Raw genomic sequence first — 20,415 nt, forward strand, 5'->3', positions numbered from 1 at the left:
CAGTAAGTTGACCCAATGTCATACACTGAATGACAGCCCCTTAAACCTGCAGTGTGTAGAATTTTGGGTTTTATTTCCTAGCAGATTTTGTAGAAAGTAATTTTAATATCCATAAGTACATTTAATTTAGTGCATAATAGCTGAAAAAAGATGTTTTAATGTTTTTTTTTCCCCTTAGAAAGGGTCTCATATATGTCCATATTTCTGCATATTTTGGACCAAGGCCTAGTGCCGCCATCTTGAAAGTGTCATAGTTGGAATGTCATCAGGTGCATTGTTTAAAATGTAGAATTGTTCTTGTCCTTTAAGGCCACTGTAGCTTCTGTTATTATTCGAAAGGGTTAGGGTTACCCAGGGAGCGTTGCATTCTAGAACTTTGTAGAACTTTCTTGATGATGTCATATTACACACTGCACCTTTAATTTGAATAATGAGGTAGAAATTAAATGTAAAAAGAAAATAGGTCTACAGAAATAAATCAATTTGGCAAATGAAAATGGGTCAAAAATGGAAAGGGAAAATAACACAGATATAGATACATAGGGTAGGCCTACACAAATACTACCGGGTATAATACAAAGGGATTTTTTTTAAATAAATCTCAATTTAGGGCCTATGTTCCTTTTTAAATGTCTTAATTCCTACATTTAAAAAAATATGTTTTGGGTGCTTTTAATTGCACATTAATGTAATAATAATGTGTTATTATGTTAGCTATGGACCTCCACAGATCTTTTACCTGTCTTTGCTATTTTCCATCGCTAGAGGAGGAAACGAGGAAAACACCAGCGTTGTTGTTGTCGTCTCTACGGCGGAAGTGGGAAGCAGGAAGAGCCGTACAGCTGTGCTCAGTGGCTAGCGGAAAAGCTAACACAAGCTAACCTATAAGCGGTGCAAACACCAAGGACCGACCAGGACCCGTTGACTTTACAAGACCACTCGACAGCTACGTTGACACTTTGACTCTAACATGGGGAAAGGCGGGGGTACATTTGAGAGGCTGCTGGGTAAGCTATACGACCATTCTTTCGGCTAAGAGTTTATTAGCCAACTAGAGTCAAAGTGCGACGTTTTCCAGCGTATTGTTTTGGGCTGTGGCTCTCTCTCTCGCTCTCAGCTAGCTTATTTTAGCCTGCTAACTATTTCGCTGCTAATGTTTGTAGGCCTAGAAAGGCTCATTAAATGTAGCAACACGAACATACAGAACAATATTGGTCGTTTACTATTTTTAACTGGGCGTCTAATCAAAGTAACAAAATACTCGACATTATCCCTGTGGTATCTTCGTGCTGTTGATCCAACTAAAGCAGTCTGCTGCTTTTCTCTAGGTTCATTTCAGCCTCACACACGATAATATATTTACGTAAGCGAGTTACCAACGGTAATAATGTTACTGTATAACTGATGTCCAATAAGGTACTGTATGCGATATATAGGCTACCTAATGAATGTGCTAAGTTGTGCATAGTATTTTTTTTAAACTCCACAACAGGTTTATTAGCCAGCAGCTACACGGGGATAATTAGATTTAGATACACTGATTTATTACCATTTATATGTTTTGGCCAAAGGTTACGTTCATATGCTATGATGACATCGTAATATGCAGTTGCTATTGGTGGCGTTATGAGTCATGGTAAAAACTGACTAATAACTGATAAATAATGTGTTAACAACCTTTTACCTGAATGTCACTTTACATGTGACAGTTAGATTGTTCTGGGGAAAAAAAGCTGTTGGCACCCCATAAAACCCTAGTCTATAAACCATGCTGTGCATTTTGTACTATGTTTTTGTGATGGGATGTTACCAAGTTTTCTGTGTGTGTGTGTTTGTGGTTATGTAAAACCGAGACATTTTGAAAAACCACATGCCATGATAGCACAGACTTAACTAATGTAGTTCCTAAAATAACTAAATAGTGACACAGAGCCTCTTAATCAGGTACTACACACATCAAAAACCCACCTGGTATCATGTCGGTTTAAGCTGTGCCAGCTGTACAGTACATACAGTATTTACATATTCCCAAGATACAGTTGGTTTAAGTATTTCGACAAACGGAATGTTTAGCAATTACGATGGGGCTAATACTTAAAATGGATGTATTAAGACAATATTCCCATTAAGATTGCTGCTACTTAACTAGAACATTTACAAACATGACCATCTTTAGACACACAATGTGGATATAATTACCAACCAGGTTAAGAACCACCAGAACTTGAACCAAAAACAGTGAAATAGTTTCAAACATTGTGGCACATAATTATAAGGCATCTTCGAAAACTAAGCAAAGACCACATTTCTAGTAAATTACAACCCACAGACGTTTCTTTCTTTGTTAGCAACTAACGATTTTCAAATCGAAAACATAACTACATTGCATTAATAAAGAGACCTAAGCACTTTGAGAGAAAGACACCAGATACCATTGATATAAATAAATATACACAAACACATGCTGCCATTTTCTTTGTTTTGATAACTATAATAAAAGTATTACAAACTGAGCACCACAAATTACAAACTCCAAAATGATCATGAAGTGGATTCAACAACTCTCAAACATTGTTTTAAAAAGAAGAATATACTGTATAACCTCCATAAAGGCGGATGTTTAAAATCATTTGTGTTTTTAGTCTGTGTTAGTTAGAACTTTGTATTCCTAAAAGTATGAAGTCTACAACATTTCCAGGGCTGTATAGGAAAGGAGGAGGCCCGCTATTTATTTTTTTAAGACTGCTTGTAGTAGAGGCCGGGTACTGTGTGGTAAATAATAGACAGACAATGTTGCAGCATTTAGCATCTGATTGTTTGATAATTGCAGATAAAGCCACCAGCCAGCTGCTACTGGAGACCGACTGGGAATCTATTCTGCAGATCTGTGATCTCATCCGACAAGGAGACGCTCAGTGAGTGATTCTGTCCGCTGCTGCCCTTTAAAATAAGATAAATTACATTCAAAAAGCTAATTTGAGTAATACGTTTATGTTTGTTTGTATTAATCCAACAATTATGCCTTTGTCTTATCGAATTGCAATTGATTTTTTTTGCAGAGCTAAGTATGCTATCGGGGCCATTAAGAAGAAGCTGAATGACAAAAATCCACATGTGGCCCTCTATGCACTTGAGGTAAGAGCTGCAGAATTATTTCTCAGCCGGTTAAAAATATTTGTCAACATTGTGTTGTTTTGTTTTTTTGGTGACATGTGTATAACATGGTTGGCTTAGTGAATAATGATGTGGCCCACCTTTCAGGTCCTTGAGTCAGTGGTGAAGAACTGTGGTCAGACAGTCCACGATGAGGTGGCCAGTAAACAAACCATGGAAGAACTCAAGGAATTACTCAAGGTGACATTCGTTCTTTTTGTTTCATATCCTGCTTTTGTTTATCGTCCCAACTATTTATCTTCACTCTCATTACATCACTCTTTACGTGCAACAGTCTTTCAAGGTTCCTACATAAGTTAGAAACATACATTTTCTGGAGTCAATGCTGTCTCATTGTGAAGCTGAATTTGCTGACAGAGGTGGAGCAGTTGTACCATGTGTAAAATACAGTTTAGGGCTGCAACAATTATATTCATTTTCAATTCATCTGTCAATCTTTTTTTTTTATTAATCAACTAAACGTTTACTTTACGAAAATCAAATAAGTGAAATATCAGATGTCTTGCTTTGGTTGACTCATAGTTGGAAACGCAGAGATATTTAAGATGATGGAACCAGGATATATTGTGCATTTCAGGCTGACAACGGACTGAAATGATCAATAATTGATAATACATGTTTTACTCATTTACTTATTGACCACTTGTCTCACCTCCTATGCAGGTAAATTAATATATGTGCAACTATGTAAAAAGCCCCTTCCCTCCTCCATGTGGACACACAGTGGGAAGTTATTATATATTCATTTGTTTTAACCTTTTAGACATAGACAAGATGATTTGTCTTTCTCCCCTTCTCTCTTGACTCAGTAACTGCTCTCTGCTGCCAGGCAGCTGGGTGCATTACAGCATGAGCAAGCAATATTTCATTGGCTCCTTTCTGTATCACGTGACACAAGCTCCCGCAGCCCATGCTGGTTGAGACACCCTGGTGACGTCATTGCCTTGTGACCTCAATCTCTTTTTGTCCAAACACAATGTTTTTTGTTTCAGTTTGTGGAAGTAAAGCTCTGTCGTACCAATGTTATGTGACAAACAGACAGTCCCAATCTAAAACAAGAGGGGGACTTAAAGGTGTTAAAGGCAGGTTTATTTTACTCTGTGTGGTTCTTTTACCACCACAAACAGACGGAACCAAATGTCAGAAACAAGATTCTGTACCTGATCCAGGCCTGGGCTCACGCCTTCCGTAACGAACCCAAATACAAGGTGGTTCAAGACACTTACCAGATCATGAAAGTGGAAGGTAAGTGGACATGCTGTGTGTTGGAAGGCTGAAAATGTGTCTCAACCCTGACTAAGCTATAATGGAATTTAAGAAAGACACATTACATTTGTATATTTATTATTTGATGTTTATGTTATTATTCAAAAACATGGTTCATTGTATCACACAGCATTTACTGTGTATAATGTTTTACTTCTGTCAATGTGCTACTGGCATCATTATTACTGTATGTTTAATATGTCTGTTTTTCTTTTCTTTTTCTCATAGGTCATGTGTTCCCAGAGTTCAAGGAGAGTGATGCAATGTTTGCAGCTGAGAGGGTGAGATTAGGGATGCACTGAACATTCGGCCACTGAAAAAGTTCGGCCGAAAATGGCAAAATAAGTCATTTTCGGTTTCAGCCCGAAACAGTTAAAAAGCCGAACAACATTACCGAAAATTGGCAAACTAAATGACACTAAGGAAATATGTTTTTAAAAGAGCTGCACGCTTGTAAACCAGGAAATGGCAGTAAAGAGAGACGTAACCGTGTATGCGAGTCCACGTCTCTTTGTGAGCGCGCAGCAGGAGCAGTTTGGTGCGTGCATGAAAATGTCAGAGTCCAGTGTGGGAGCATTTTTTCAAACTGGATGAAACACGGCGCAGACAGTGCAATGCTTTGCAGCATAAAGTTAAAACGCTTGTCCAAGACTGATGTTTAATCACCTTAGAAACACAAAAGCCTTCCGCGAGCAAAGCAGCGATTCACCCGGTGAAATTCTGTGACAGTTGGTAACGGTGTCATTCACAGTGACACCTCGCCGGTGAGGGCCGCCGCACAAAAACAACTTTAGTTTGACAGCTAAAATGATTACCGGAGATATCCTGTCCTTTACCGCTGTTGGGGGAAAAGGCTCCTACAATCTGATTGCATTTCTCGAGCCTGAATGCACAGAGCCATGTCGGCAAACTGACAGCGCGACTAAATATATGTCCAGCGAGCTGCCTCCCCCCGTTAGTTTCAGTCTACAGACGAAAAAGTTACAATCACCTCCTAAGCATGGACATCGTTTAAAGCCTCTCATTGTTATGATCAGGGCTTTGATGCAAATTCTGAAGTCTGAACATTACGGTGGGAGCTGTGGTGCAGTTTTTTTAGAGCAACTCAACCTGCACTGCATTGCTAAAATGAAAAGGGCAATAAGTTGATCTTTTTGTAGATTCATCCTCATATAAGTCAAGGTAAAAATCAGCCAGTGGCTCACAAATTAATTCCTAGTAAAATGTTAATTTTACTCTTAGATTTGAAGGTTTTACTGTTTATTTGTTTATTTAGGGTTGCTTTTTAGTTGTAGGCTATGTTTGAGGAGAACATTTGGGAGTTCATGTATGCAATGTTGAAAGAATTGAATAAATAATAAACAAAACTGCCAAAGCCTCTTCCGGTTTCGGCCTTTCGGCCAACTGTTTAATTTTATTCGGTTTCGGACAATAATTTACATTTCGGTGCATCCCTAGGTGAGATATTTTCATTTCCTTGTATAACTGAAGTAGAGTGCGGTCTATAAAGTGGGTGATATCTGTGCATTCAGCATGAGATGAGCTCAACTATTTAGAAGAGAGGATGACTGTTCACTAAAGCATCAGAAATGTTTGTTGTATCCCCCATTGTAGTAATATGTCATGTCTGTCTGCATTGTCCAGGCTCCAGACTGGGTTGACGCTGAGGAGTGCCACAGGTGCAGAGTTCAGTTTGGAGTCATGACAAGAAAGGTAGTTCCGTCTTTTGTTAAATAGTTGCAGATTTTATGATTTCAGTCATGGTTGTGTCTGTGTGTGTCTGCGTCTAGCGCATGTGCGGAAGTTGACCTGGATTTGTGTTCCTTTGCTTTCCCAGCACCACTGTCGAGCCTGTGGCCAGATCTTCTGTGGAAAGTGTTCGTCTAAGTACTCCACCATTCCAAAGTTTGGCATTGAGAAGGAAGTGCGTGTGTGTGAGCCATGCTTTGAGCTGCTTAACAAGTAAGTTCCCAGATCTGATGATTGAACTGCCAGAATGAGTGTGAATTATAGGCAGGAGTGCGAAGCATGCAGGCTCCTGAAAGTGCCTCTCTTATCCGTCTACATCAATGTTAACTCTACATTGAGAATAATGATGTAGAGGACTACATCATTATTCTTTTTATGATGAAAACTATATATGCATTGCTTTTTGTCTAAATACCTGCCAGCCTGTTTTATCTGTTTAAAACAAATATTAAATGCAGTGCTTTGTTTATAATCTTTACTCACCCTCATTAATGCTTTCATTTCATTTTGTGTGGAAACACCACCACAGAGCTCATATTTGTTTGTAATATTGGTAGTTGTTGTTAGTAACCTTTTAAAAAAGTGTTAAACCATGTGTATCAATTTCTAATGCATCATATTTATATATATTTTTTAAATTAAATTAAAAAGGTTTTCCGCAGACAACACATTAGATCAACCCCTATTTTTTTTTTCAATATGCATTTATATGAGATTCATTTCATTTCAGAACACATTTCAAAAAAACTAATTTTGACAGCAATGAAGTGGCTCTATTGCAACATGGAAAATGTAGATGTATTGTGTCTTATTGACTTGATGTGTTGCACTGTTAAATATTCAGAGCCTTAACATTTGCATGATTTAAGCATTCTCCCAAACTCGGAATGAGTATTGGTGTTTAGCCTGACGAGATTTGAATGTAGATGTACTTCTTAATGGAGTTTTGTATTATTAGAATACCATGCGCTCCCTTGGCTCTGTCATGTATTGTCTTGTGTTGAGATGTTGGTGTTTTACATGGCATGCTCTCTTCTAATCTATAAGGTTGTCTTGTCTTCCCTGATCCCTTTACCTCACAGCCACCCGTCCCTCTCTCCTCCACTTAGGAAAGCAGAAGGAAAAGCCCCCACTCCAGGCCCCGTGGAGCTGCCTCCTGAGTACCTGACCAGCCCGCTGTCCCAGCAGTCACAGGTAGCTGTACGTATACGCCCTAGTTTATTGTCAAATTGGATCACAGTCTAAATAAATGTTTTTGGGGAAGGAAGTCAATGTTGAAGGGGTCTATGTAGGAAAACAGACATGCTTTGTTTTGGAAGATTTTTTTGAACCCACCCGTTAGTGAATCTTCCCGTTGCTCCCCTGTCTCACCAGATGCCCCCCAAGAGAGACGAGGCAGCGCTGCAGGAGGAGGAGGAGCTGCAGCTGGCCATCGCCCTTTCCCAAAGTGAGGCTGAAGAGAAAGAGCGCATGGTGGGTCGCACAGCTAAAATGTTACCTTATACTTTGTAACACGTTAATGGAGAGAAACTAAAACATACCCGTGTCTGTATACTTACAGAGGCACAAGAACTCATACACCATGTATCCCAAGGCAGATCCCACTCCAGTGACTTCCTCAGCTCCACCAGTCAGCACCCTCTACACATCCCCTATTGTAAGATGACATCCCATGCTGCATTTCCCTCTGGCAAACTTTTATTTTTGATTTAAAGCAAGGTTCACTTCTCTGTTTATAAGTGAGCAAATGATGGAAATATGTTTCATCTAACTAACTATACACTTTCTTTAGAACTCCTCTGCTCCATCAGCTGAGGATGTTGACCCTGAGGTAAATGTGCTAGAATTATTTCCTTGCACTTGTATAGACTAATGGAAATCTTACGTCTTGCTTAAAATCACTGATGTTAAAAAAAAAATGTCACACTATTCCAGCTGGCCCGTTACCTGAACAGAACCTACTGGGAGAAGAAACAGGAAGAGGCTCGCAAGAGTCCCACCCCTTCAGCCCCTGCCCCCGTGCCATTGGCTGAGCCGCTTCCACCACCAGTCAGTCAGCCTGTAGAAACTCATGTCCCCGTCCAGCCAGTCAGCATAGTGGAGGTATGTTGAAACTTCCTGAAAGCAGATGTCAGTAGATGTATTTGTTATGTCTTGTTGAACTGCAGTATAAACAGACCACACATGACTTTTGGATTGGTTTGTGTCTCTTCCCCGTCTTCAGCAGCCGTACCAGAACGGGGAGTCAGAGGAGAGCCATGAGCAGTTTCTGAAGGCTCTGCAGAATGCTGTCACCACCTTCCTTAACCGCATGAAGAGCAACCACATGCGTGGGCGCAGCATCACCAACGACAGTGCTGTGCTCTCACTGTTCCAGTCCATTAACAACATGCACCCGCAGCTGCTGGACATCCTCAACCAGCTGGATGAGAAGCGATGTGAGTGTTAGCTATGCGTGACTTTGTGTGTGTGCCTGTGCATGTCCGGTCTCTGAAATGTTTCTGTGGTGTGTGCTGTCTGCAGTGTACTATGAGGGGCTGCAGGACAAGCTGGCTCAGGTGCGTGATGCTCGGGCCGCCCTCAACGCCCTACGGGACGAACACAGAGAGAAGCTGCGTCGCGCCGCCGAGGAATCGGAGAGACAAAGGCAGATCCAGCTGGCACAGAAACTGGAGATCATGAGGCAGAAGAAACAGGTGAGCAAACGAGGCTCACGGCTGAACATGCAGATATCAGTACATTGACGTGCTCACAAGTGTTTGTCTTTGGACTGCAGGAATACCTGGAGGTGCAGAGACAGCTGGCCATCCAGCGCCTCCAGGAGCAGGAGAAGGAAAGGCAGATGCGTCTGGAGCAGCAGAAGCACACAATCCAGATGAGGGCCCAAATGCCTGCTTTCTCTCTGCCCTACGCCCAGGTACATTCTGCATGCTCTCTTTATGGGCATATAGACACCATTTATCTTTTCATGGGTCTTTGAGAATAATGTGTCTTATGTGCTGTCCCACAGATGCAGTCTTTGCCCCCCAATGTGGCAGGAGGGGTGGTGTATCAGCCTGGTGCTCCACCCAGCTACCCGGGAACCTTCAGCCCGGCTGGTTCTGTAGAGGGTTCACCTATGCACAACATCTATATGGGCCAGCCGGGGCAGACCGCACCACCACAGTACCAGGCCATGCCCGGACCTCCCACAGGTTAGGAGGTCGACAAAAAGAAGGAACAACTGGGAAAGAAGGCTTTGTTAGCTACAGAACTAAATATGGTGTCATGAAACTTTTTTTTTTTTTAAGATTTTTTTTTTGGCATTTTTATGCTTTATTGATAGTGTAGAGACAGAGTTGAAATGGGGCAGAGAGGGGAGTGACATGCAGAGAACGACCGCAGGCTGGAATCGAACCCCGGTCCGCTGCTGGCCGAGGCCCATGGGGGGGACGCCCTACCAACTGAGCTAAGGGCGCCCCCCATGTCATGAAACATTTGACTTGATTTCAGATTTCAGGTGTGCATGACTGATTGTCCTCTCTTCCTCCAGATCCCAATATGGTGAATGCGTACATGTACCAGCCTGCAGGCACCAATGGGCAGCCTCCTCCCCCTGGTCAGGCTCCGCCCAATACCAGTCCACCCTACTCCAACTATCAGCCCACACCCACACAGGGTTACCAGGTCAACATTGACTCTCACTTTTTTGATGTTCTGATCTCTACAGTAAATACCACCAGACTATTGAAAGAAAATCCATGTCCTTTATGCACTAACTGTCATCCCTGTTCTGTTCAGAATGTGGCCTCTCAGGCCCAGAGTATGCCCCCCCAGGCCACCCCTACTAACGGTATGGGTTACATGGGCTACCAGCCATACAGCATGCAGAACATGATCTCAGCATTGCCTGGACAGGACCCCAACATGCCCCACCAACAGCCCTACATGCAAGGCCAGCAGCCCATGTACCAACAGGTCAGCTACATATTATGTCTTTCTTTGTCATCAGGTGTTAGCGGTATCATCACACCGCACCATGAACTTGCTTCTTGCTTTTATATACCATGGACTTAATAAAATAGATATATCGATGTGCCATAGATTGCAGGGCGCAGAGGATTGATGCATGCTGACTACATGTATTGGGACATGCTCAATCTTTTTCTACTATACTATAAAGCAGCGAAGTATGGGTATTGGAACATAGCCATTGTAAAGAGTTTGCAACATTCATTAGCGAATTAAGCCTTTACTCACTGTGTTTCTTGTGTGCTAGGTTGCTCCCCCTGGTGGCCAGCAGCAGCAACAGCAGCAGCAACAGCAGCAGCAGCAGCAGCAGCAGGCCCCTCAGCCTGTGCCTGGCAGTGTAGAGGCACAGCTCATCTGCTTTGACTGAACCCCCACCCGCTGCAGGGTCTGACACACTACACCCCTTCTCTTCCTTTGGTCTCTCCCCTTCATCTCTGGACTCTGAGGATGCTCTCAGTGGAAACACCTCTGGACACATACTCACACACACACCTCCCACCTTTCTGTGATGTTGTGGCAATGTAAAATATTGTGATGATGTTGCAGAACTGTTATTCTCCTTGGCTGTCCCCCCCACTGAAATATGGGAATGTGGGTTGAAGCTGCAAGAGAGGGATCGGTAACCCCTGCACCCTACATTCTTCTTCCCTCCTTTCCACGCTGATATGTATGTAGTATTTTCCTTATTAAATCAACAACTGAAGCTCAGAAAGAGTCAGTGGTATAACAGTTAAAAATTATTAATAAAATATGGTTACACATGAGGAGGAAAAAAGACGAGATTACCATCGTTTGTCTCGTATTTTTCTAAAGCAAAATTTGCATGTTAAATTTGAATGATGTTATGAAATGAAAGTGAATTATTGCACCATATCCTAACTGGAACAGAGAGACACCTGTGTGCGTGCTTTGGGTGTGGGGATTAAGTCTGACGTCTAGGGAAGGGAAGTACAGTCAATGGCCTGAAAATATATGGCACATCTCCATCAGGTTCAAAGGTTGCCATTCCAGTTGTAGTTTCCAGTTTCATGCCTTCACATGCATATGTAAACTAGGGGTCATCTTATCTTGTTTTGGCATTTATTCGTTTGGAGTGTTTTGAGTGTCTTAATGTAGTTTCTTGAATGGGGCAAAACGTAGTCCAGGGATTGTATATTGTGGGAAGAGTGTTTGATCATGAGCTGGGTTGATTTGTTTTATCCTCACTACATATGCTTTTAAAGATTAAATTACACAACTAGTGACGATAATATACACACACTTAAGCAGTTCAGTGACTCTAATTTCCTCCTGCATCTCTGTATTGAAATGATTGTGTTGCCGATCACAAAGTACCTTCAGAAGCCTGACAGAAGCATAGGACTATAACTTTGAATTAACTGCCAGTGTGCACATGGTTGTAAGTGTCACAGATGAGGATATCTACGTAGGAAGTGCAGGTGGGCTGTTTTCTAAAGTGTACTTGGCGTTCCAGAAAGGCTTGCAGAGCAAACACAACGTGCCGCATGTATGTATCACAACAACCCAATCAGTGATTTCTGTAACCCCTTCATTTGCCATCTGTGAACTTCTATATTCCAGCTTACTCATCTGTCTGACTTTAAAGTCATTTTGAAATTATATTTAATAAATATCTGGTTCTCATTGTCCACTTACTTCAAATTTTTTTTTTTTTTTCAATTACCTTATATAGGATTTGAAAAATAAAGACGTACAAGATAACTTTTAATCATGTAAATACAGTGTTCCATGTCACATTCATACATGTCAATTAGAAGGATTTTAACCCTCTGAGGTCTACGGCCGCGCATATCTTTATTAATATCTCCCTGAAGATATGGCTGAAAAATAAAATGAAAACATCATCTCAAACTAGAGGTCCTCCTGTTTCCGGGGAATGTTCTCGTGATACTGTCAGTCCCTTACAGGCTTAGAAAACACCATGAGAAGCAAGACCCAGAAGCTCCCCAGCTACCACTTAGCTTGTAAATAGTGCATAGAGTATATACATAGTGTGAAAGTAGTTTGTTATTGTTGTTTTTATATTTACTTAATGGTTTGTTTGAAAACAATTTTGTGATGCTTCCTCTTTTATTAGTATACATCCCATGAATCATCATATGTGGTTCAAAGTCTTCATTCAGTCTAATTTCCTAATGTTTTTTGAAAGTAGAGACAACATTTCTACCAAAAAGCGTCTGGACCAAATTTTATATTAGTCATGTTTTGTGCACTCCCCTACTGTGTTTTGGAATGTTTCCACTGCATTTTTGAAGCTAAGGCTTAGGAGAAGCAATTTCAAGAGCCAAAACAACTCAACGGGATGACTAAAGGTTCTTCTTTCACACAAATTTCCAGGTTTTTCAAAAATCGCAATTCATTTTTCAGCATTTAAGCCAATTATTTATATACACAATGGTCTAGGACATAAATAGACCTCAGAAAACAAAGGCCTAATGTGTTCTGAACATTTCCATATAAAACACTTTGGTATAATTTGTCTTCTTGCACATTTGAAATAGGTATTTATAGAAGTATGTAAAATCGGAGAAAATACCCCTAGACCTCAGAGGGTTAATAAAGCAGGAAGACCATAGCTTTATATTGATGAGTGAGGAAATCTTACAACATAGTGTGTTGCAAAAGTATAAAAAAGTTTGTTTCTCTTCTCCTTTTTCGCAGTTTATCTTCTTTAAAGTTTTCTGAAGATGAGGCATTTGTAGAATTCTTCCATCTCAATCTGGAGATTAAAAACAACACAGATATAAAGGCTACACTGAAGGTATTTCCTAGTAGTATCAGCAGGCTGCAGTATGTGACTCACCATTCTCTCCATACGCATCCCATTCCCATAGGCCAGCTGTCTCAGCACATCGGTGTCTGGAAGACCCCAGTCTGGATTCCTATAGATACAGTAAACATTAAATAAGTCTATTTAGACCCAGCTAGCAGAGCCTACCCAGACACATATACTGTTGAACCGTCACTCACATTTTTCGAAGCTCTTCATCCAGGTGTTCGTTACAACTTGGTGTAATCGTGCCATTCATAGCATACACCTGGAACATGTTAAAGTTCAGGATATGTGTTAGTTTTTAAAGCCTGCTGTTCCATGCATAAAGGTTTCAGCATTTGATACATACCCCATATGTTATCAAAAGACCATTCTGCCTGAGGATCTGACCTGCTCCATTGAAAACACCCTTGTGGGGAAAAAAAACAACATTTTCATTATCAAGAAATCTGTTTTATGGCCCTTCACAAATGAACAATAAGATAATGAGCCCTACCTGTGCTGTTTGGAAGGAGCTGTATTGCAGTAAGTTAATGGCAACAATGACATCACAGGAGTAGCGAGGAAGGCCGGCCCATTTCTCCCACGGTTGGCTGGCATCCAGGTGGACAGGCGGCAGCACAGTCATCACATGGGCTGCAGCAATGTACGCCTTAATACTGCAAGTAAGCATGTACTTAATCCTACATTTTTATTCAATTCAGAAAAGCTTCTCATGAATCCCTTTCTGCCATTTTATATCCACATAATTGGAAAAGGTAGCCTACAACTAGGCTGCCACCCATGAAGCGTATACTGTCGAACACTACTCCATATGTCTATGTATGACAACAATGTAACCATTAATTTCAATCATCATTAAATTGTTGTGTCTGGAACACATAAGGCACAACTATATTCAGAAGCCTTTTTCTCTGGACACAAACCTGTCCCGAGACTCTTCTTTGATGTCTGACGGTTGCCAGGTAACAAAGGGCATCTTCAGGGCAAAGCGTATGACATGCTGCCCTGTTCCAGAGCCCAGCTCTAAGGCAAACAGCTGCCTGTGGGACTGATCCTCCAGCACATCCTCCAGCACAGTACACAGAGCCTCACAGTTCCTCTCTGCCTGAGGAGACAGCAGCATGGTCTGGAGGAGAAAAGAAGAAAGACATGGTATGTCACCCTATATCTTGTGTGGAGTTTCTCTCTCAGAGGATTCCTCTTACCTTCACTTGAGCTGGCTCACGGAGACTTGCTGGGAACTAGCATATTGATGGATGACTGTAACAGCAGATGGGTGCAAAGATTACTTGGTTAAGAGGATTCCCAATGTGCTCCTCCCCAAGTCAGTATTTACAGTAGTAGCCTAGCCTAGTAGGCCCTTAGCCTAAGCAGAGAAATCATATAGCAAATGTGTTTCTGAATTTTAAGTAACTATGTTCATAAAAATGTAATGTACAGTCAACAAAAATGACAGTGCCATCATTGTATCGATATCATTTTGTATCTATCCGAGTGTGTTCAATCCATACTAGGCATAGTTCAATCCATACTAGGCCTGTAGTTCAATCATTAGTTTGCACTGTCCTCTTGTGGTCATAGCCAGGAACTGCAACATAACATTCAAGTATGGCGAACACATTTGATCAATATGTATTAATTAATTGTGTATGATAGTAATGCATAGTAATTTTGTCAATAATTATTTATATATATTTTTAACAATTATGATATAATCTATAAAACTATGCGCATTACTCCCAATGATGTTATGTATACTTCCTCCGTGTCCCGTCTGGGCTGCCGTACTATCTCTAACAGTTCACGCAGTGCATCGTGGGTAGGTCAGAAGCCGAGAGGACGCCATGTGCTTTTGAGACAGGGGGACTGAAGGAGAACCTGGCAGCGACAAACTAGGCTTGTTTTTGTATTAACAGGGACAGAGGGATACCGTTAGCATGTACTGCACCAGACACTGCCTCCGGACAGCGCTGCGGGCTGCGGCGACCACGCACCGGTACGTAACGTGAGCCGAGCGGTTACCGGTCAGTCTCGTAACACCGGGGGACTGCTACACTTGAGGGTCTGACTGTCTGCTTCTGTCAAGGGCAGACTGCCGGTGACTTTAGCCGGTTTTGTCTGCTCGTAAGACCCGCTGTTATATGTATGCAGCTGGCGAATACACGGAAGAGAAAAATAGCTTCGTATTTTAGAAAGGACTGTAGCCTTTTATGTGTGTTTGTGACTAACGATAGCGTTAGCTTGTCAAATGTAGCAGTAACTGAAGCCTTACTGTATTAAACTTGGACACTCTGACCCAGTCCCCTGCTCGCTTTATTCACTCATTGTCCTCTTCTTTAGTTTGAGTTGAAGGCCTACTGACCAAATGCAGCAGCCGTTTGATAGTTTTACTCTATGAAGCTGCTCTGGTTCTGAGCCAAGGTCACCCTCTTCAAACCGACTATTCACGTTTTTGCTGATCAAATAAACTCAAGCTATATCTCTGAGTTTATTCTGCTATTGTTAGCCTACTCTATGCACAGCTGTGGCCACTAAATACGAACGACACGTTTTATGTTAAAGAATCATATGGAGCCGACAGAAGTTGCCGTAATGTAGCTGAATGCATTACATCCATAGCAGTTGGTCCCGTCCTGCTGCATGGCTTACCCCCGCCCCTAAAGAGTCAAAGGATCATATCTGAGGACCTTTTTATTTATCTCCTTCATTGTCATGTAATCAGCTGATAATTTTCTTGATTTTGCTACTCCAAATAGTCTTAAAACTGCAACAAAAAAAATAACGAGCACCAGTCCAAACAAGTTCCCCATCACATAAGACACATGCACTCTATAATTCTTCAAATTGTAATGCAGATACCTCCTCAGTCTTAAAAAGCATATTCGAATAATAATAATAATAAAGTAGTCCAACAGTACAGCCGATTTGTATCCGCCCTGTTTTACATGAATTGCCTAATGTGTGAGCCGATCGCTGTAGTTGTGATTGCAGGCCATAATGCTAATGATACAGTAACTTTAGCCAAATTAAGATTAACTGGTCAGTAGCTCATTTTAAATTCCCTAGAATCCGATAGATAAATGTCAGAGTTCATGTCTGGTGAGGCAAACTCTCGGTGTGACGATGCAAGACAAGGACTGGAAGTCCATAGTACCCAATGTGAGTTACTAAGGCAACCGCAGACCTCTTATCTAGTAGTTAAAATTAATTTTTTGGGGTAAAAGGTATAGTAGTCCATACACAAAGTCATAAGGAGCATTGGATAATAAGTGAGAAATAATCATTTAAGACAAAAATTCTGATGCCAGATGTGGGCTATCCATCTGGATACACAGTGACAGTCTCTTGAGGGCCACACTAAAGAACCAGACACAGGCAGCCTTTCATTCACCTTATCCTTTGTCCTTCTCCAGGCAACAGCTCCATCGACAGGCCCCGGCCCTGTGCGCCCTCAGACACCTGAACACCAGTCCAGTCAGCCACTCAGATGCCATCGCCACCCCAACACTAGACGGAGCACCCAAACTGTATTCACCCAAAATCCAACAGCTCGTCGGTGAAATAGCAAGCCTCACTTTATTAGAGGTGTCGGACCTCAATGAGCTTCTCAAGGTTTGTGGGGAAAAGTCCAGAAACACTGAATCTGAACAGCAACATGCCTAGTCAGATACACTCTTGGGATCCATCAGTGGTGTAATGTTTTCCTTTTCCTTTTTTTGTTTCCAGAAAACTCTGAACATTCAGGATGTTGGAATGTTGCCGATGGCTGCGTCAGCTCTACCTGCAGCTCAGGTGACGGAGAACAAAATCATTTAAATGTGGTCCTTTGTTTGATCTAAATATTATAGCACTGCAAGTTAAATCAATAGGCCTACTAAATGCATGATGCAAGTGCATACATATATTTGACACTTTTCTTCTGTGTGAAACTAGGCTGCAGAAGAGGAGGACGTACCAGTCAAGAAAGAGAAGACTCACTTTATAGTCAAATTGACGGAATTAAAAGCAACGGAAAAAGTGAAACTTATAAAGGAAGTGAAGAACTGTATCCAAGGCTTGAATCTGGTGCAGGTAAGTGTCATCTTCCGCCTTTTTAAAGCTACCTTGTGGAATAATTGACCACTAGTAATGAACTACAGTAGTAAGGAGTGCTGTCTGCTTGTGGACAGTTGGGGACAGAAATCTGCTAAGAAGTGCAGCACCATAGTTAAGGAAGAAGAGAAATGCACGGAAGAAAACCTACCCTGCGTTCCGAATGGCATACTTCCTGCTATTTAGTATGGTAGAAAAAAGTAGGATGTCCCGAGTTGAGGCCAAATTTAGGAAGGATAGAAAGACCCGGATGTCTACTACATACGGCTAAGATTTTTAGTGTTGAAAACGGCATCCGATTCTGACCCATAATCCAGTGAGAACCTGATGTGACATCACACCAACAGAGCCTCCATATGAAAACAAATGAGGATGCGATGGATATAAAAACAAGAGGCAAGATCAAGGCACAATGTTATGATGAAATAAATAAGTAAAAGTATGTCCCAATAGTATGCCTACTGCATTCTCACTAGGTTATTTTTATCGTCGGATGTAGTATGTAGAATAGAACAAAGAAAGAGTATGCGATTCGGAACGCAGGGATAGACATAAACAATGCAGAATTTCAGTTATTTGATACAATTTTCTTTGCAAATACAAATCCATTAAAAAGGTTTGTTAGACCACAGGAATCCACTAGGGATGCTCGTATCCACTCAATTCCCCAACGTTTAAACGGAAGTTTTAACACCGGTCTACTTTTACACCAGGCAACTAGTCTCTTGAAAAAACAGGGAGAAAACCAAGCACAATGTAAAAGCTTTAGGAGCCCTTCAGCCTTAACATTCTTTTAGACAATAACCAAGCCGTTAATGTACATGCTGTTGTAATTTGTGGTGCTCTGTATATTATTAATATAACTGCCCATCTACAGTACAGAAACATGTAACGGATGGATTTACACACATCGATCGCTCCGTTTATCCAAGTCAGAGCTTTCAGTATGGGCACAGATCGTTATTGTGTGTCTTTATCAAGTATGTTGTTAAACGTTAGTGAAGGCTACTGTTTGCTTATCACCGGACCGCCGAGTCCCGCTGTGTTGTTTTGGGTTCGTCGGTAGATTTTTGTGTTAAAAAAATTAATCCCAAACTGATTATTAGCCATTCTGCTACATAGTTAAGCAACATGCTACCGAGTTGAAACAGGCTCTACTGTTTCCTTATAAGTCTAAATGTGTGTTAATGACAGCTGTCATACCTTATCTGTGACACCCTTTTCTATACCAGTGTGACTTGACAAAATCTTGCTTTTTCTCTGTCCTTCTTATTCCAGGCCAAGAAACTAGTGGAGTCTCTTCCCCAGGAGATCCGGGCCAACGTATCCAAAGAAGAGGCAGAGAAACTGAAAGCCTCCCTGGAGGCAGCAGGAGGCACTGTGGTGTTGGAGTAGATGTATATGCCCACCTGTTCTCCACCGTTTGGCTTCTCATGCACTTCATCCGTCATTCTATCATTTCTTTTTTTGTTTTTTTACATGAGAATGAGAAGGATCCCTGGAGAAACGAAAACAGACATAAATACTGTCTCTTAACAGTGTCAGGTGGCGCGGTACAACTCAGACTGAACTTTCCAGGCCCACAGCCTGCACAAAAACGTCCGCCCCGGTGTTTGCGTGTCCATATTTCTGCTCATGTGTCCGTCTGATACTACAGAAACACTGGCCCGGGTGCGTCAGTGACTCAGTTGGTCATTCTCTGTGTGTGTGTGTATGTTTAACTTTTCAAAGAACGAAAGATAATGTTGTAGGGAAAACGGTTACCATTCCCTATAAGAATACCAGATACTGTTGATCAAATTCAGGGGATGGAGTCCTTATTATGCTATAGAATTGTTAATAATGTGATTAAAGTTGAAATACACATATGGTGTGCTGATACTGATTATAACAACATTTTAAGATTGATTTAATGTGTTTTGTGTTGCCTTAAATATAGCATGAAGTACTGAGACTGAAAAGCTGATTTTAACTATTCTTATTGGTGAAGTCTAATTTTAATGCAGCTTTACTGCTGCTGACCATTAGAGGTCATACAATCTCCTTCAATCCCCTCAGACAGTGGTGGTTTGGACAACTTTCTGTTACCGTGTAAACTAAAGTTACACATCTGTCCAATTTATGCTGATTTAATTTGACATGAAACAGAAAGAAGATGCTTTCCTAGAAGAGGGGAAAGCAATTACATTTTTATTTATTCAATGCTTTGGAAAGATACAATGTATTCCATTTGTATGCAACCAACAGTACAGCTGATAGTTGCAGCTGGAAAAGCACACAGCTGTGATAGCAAGCCAGTTGGCTGAAATTATCAACAGCTAACAAATATTTAAAGGGGACATATTATGAAAAACCAAACATTTCCGGTGTTTGGGCACACTTTTTAGGTTATTGGGGTCCCTACCAGCACACACAAGCTTCAAAAAGACAAACATGTCAGTTTCTTCTGGGATGCTTATTTCCAAAAAGGGGGGATTTGAAGGTCTGTTCCAAAAAACACAGACTGATAACGAAATTGGTTAGCCTGGCATTCCCAGACTTGCCACTAGGCGCTGGCAAATTAAATTTGCTGCGCCTCTATCGTTCAAGATATCAGGGTCTGGATTTCCAGGCTAGAAATTGGTCGGGTCCATTAACATAAATACTCCCATGGGAAAGCTCGCCAGAAACTCGCGGCAGTTGATTGCCAAATCAAGAAGCCATTGGTTGGTAACCACACACACCTGGAACTGCACCTGCTAATGCAACAACAGAGCAGAAGCAAGCTACAGTGTGAGCTCATCCTCAAGCTACCATCACACCCCAGCCTCGAAGCAGACCGGGGCTGAATGGATTTACTCCATTTTTTGTTTGGCTATGCCCAGCAAAGGTTGGCAATCTAGTTTGATCTGCCGTTATACTGGAGTGTGGAGGAGATTGTGCCTGGAAGACTGAGAGACACCATCTCTCCTCTGGAAATGTAAGTAGTCCTATTTAAAAACAAATCTGTCCGTTTATGAGTTCAATGTGTGTAATGTGCTTTAATTTATCCCTCCTATAATAACCAACGCCGACTGAAACGTGAGAATGCCACTGGGTTAAGTAGTTAGCGTTAACGTCCGCTAGCTTAACCTTTAGCTTTATGCTAACATTTAGATCTGTGAGTCTCTCCATGACAGCCCCTGTGTGAAAAACAGACGGGGAAACTGTACGGTGTGTTGGAAACTGAATAGTTGTTTGTTGTTGACAGTGTGTAGTTATGCAAGCAGTTGTGGTACATGCAGCAGTAGGCCTATTACATCTCCAGTGTTTATGTACACTATAATAGACAGGAAGAATAGCCTACT

General features: G+C 41.5%; 3 protein-coding genes across 4 annotated transcripts; 2 read left to right on the forward strand and 1 right to left on the reverse strand.

Annotated features, from left to right (window-relative positions):
- Window positions 1–865: 865 nt before the first annotated feature.
- hgs (hepatocyte growth factor-regulated tyrosine kinase substrate) lies at window positions 866–11,849 on the forward strand. 2 transcript variants are annotated; one of them, XM_080044406.1, is made up of 20 exons: window positions 866–1,007; window positions 2,831–2,915; window positions 3,060–3,135; window positions 3,262–3,354; window positions 4,302–4,419; window positions 4,669–4,721; window positions 6,085–6,153; window positions 6,278–6,402; window positions 7,272–7,389; window positions 7,564–7,662; window positions 7,751–7,846; window positions 7,982–8,020; window positions 8,125–8,292; window positions 8,414–8,627; window positions 8,713–8,885; window positions 8,966–9,106; window positions 9,200–9,383; window positions 9,722–9,855; window positions 9,970–10,146; window positions 10,448–11,849. In XM_080044406.1, the coding sequence occupies exons 1-20, from the start codon at window positions 971–973 to the stop codon at window positions 10,565–10,567; spliced, it is 2,319 nt and encodes a 772-aa protein (XP_079900532.1). In that variant the 5' UTR covers window positions 866–970; the 3' UTR covers window positions 10,568–11,849. The 2 variants fall into 2 exon arrangements, with proteins under 2 accessions (XP_079900532.1, XP_079900533.1); XM_080044407.1 differs by having other exon boundaries at window positions 7,272–7,383.
- A 1,043-nt stretch (window positions 11,850–12,892) lies between these two features.
- Window positions 12,893–14,120, reverse strand: LOC307263616 (methyltransferase-like 26 B; the record flags this gene model as incomplete). The annotated part of the gene is made up of 6 exons (XM_080044806.1): window positions 12,893–12,940; window positions 13,025–13,103; window positions 13,192–13,259; window positions 13,344–13,403; window positions 13,491–13,653; window positions 13,921–14,120. 6 exons carry the CDS (start codon window positions 14,118–14,120, stop codon window positions 12,893–12,895), a joined length of 618 nt encoding a protein of 205 aa, XP_079900932.1.
- A 700-nt stretch (window positions 14,121–14,820) lies between these two features.
- mrpl12 (mitochondrial ribosomal protein L12) lies at window positions 14,821–19,031 on the forward strand. Its single transcript, XM_080043550.1, has 5 exons — window positions 14,821–14,993; window positions 16,411–16,609; window positions 16,724–16,789; window positions 16,931–17,068; window positions 18,368–19,031. Exons 1-5 carry the CDS (start codon window positions 14,935–14,937, stop codon window positions 18,482–18,484), a joined length of 579 nt encoding a protein of 192 aa, XP_079899676.1. The 5' UTR covers window positions 14,821–14,934; the 3' UTR covers window positions 18,485–19,031.
- The last annotated feature ends 1,384 nt before the right edge of the window (window positions 19,032–20,415 follow it).

Source organism: Ammodytes marinus, assembly GCF_949987685.1.
Source record: "Ammodytes marinus genome assembly, chromosome: 16".
NCBI lineage: Eukaryota > Metazoa > Chordata > Actinopteri > Uranoscopiformes > Ammodytidae > Ammodytes > Ammodytes marinus.

Bases quoted from the DNA above. Each gene is read 5' to 3' on its own strand.
- mrpl12 (XM_080043550.1), top strand. From the start codon at position 14,935: ATGTACTGCACCAGACACTGCCTCCGGACAGCGCTGCGGGCTGCGGCG. The intron at 14,994-16,410 runs GTACGTAACGTG...GTCCTTCTCCAG, and splicing joins GCTGCGGCGACCACGCACCG to GCAACAGCTCCATCGACAGG. The intron at 17,069-18,367 runs GTAAGTGTCATC...TTCTTATTCCAG, and splicing joins AAGGCTTGAATCTGGTGCAG to GCCAAGAAACTAGTGGAGTC.
- hgs (XM_080044406.1), top strand. From the start codon at position 971: ATGGGGAAAGGCGGGGGTACATTTGAGAGGCTGCTGG. The intron at 4,722-6,084 runs GTGAGATTAGGG...TGCATTGTCCAG, and splicing joins CAATGTTTGCAGCTGAGAGG to GCTCCAGACTGGGTTGACGC. The intron at 6,154-6,277 runs GTAGTTCCGTCT...TTGCTTTCCCAG, and splicing joins TTGGAGTCATGACAAGAAAG to CACCACTGTCGAGCCTGTGG.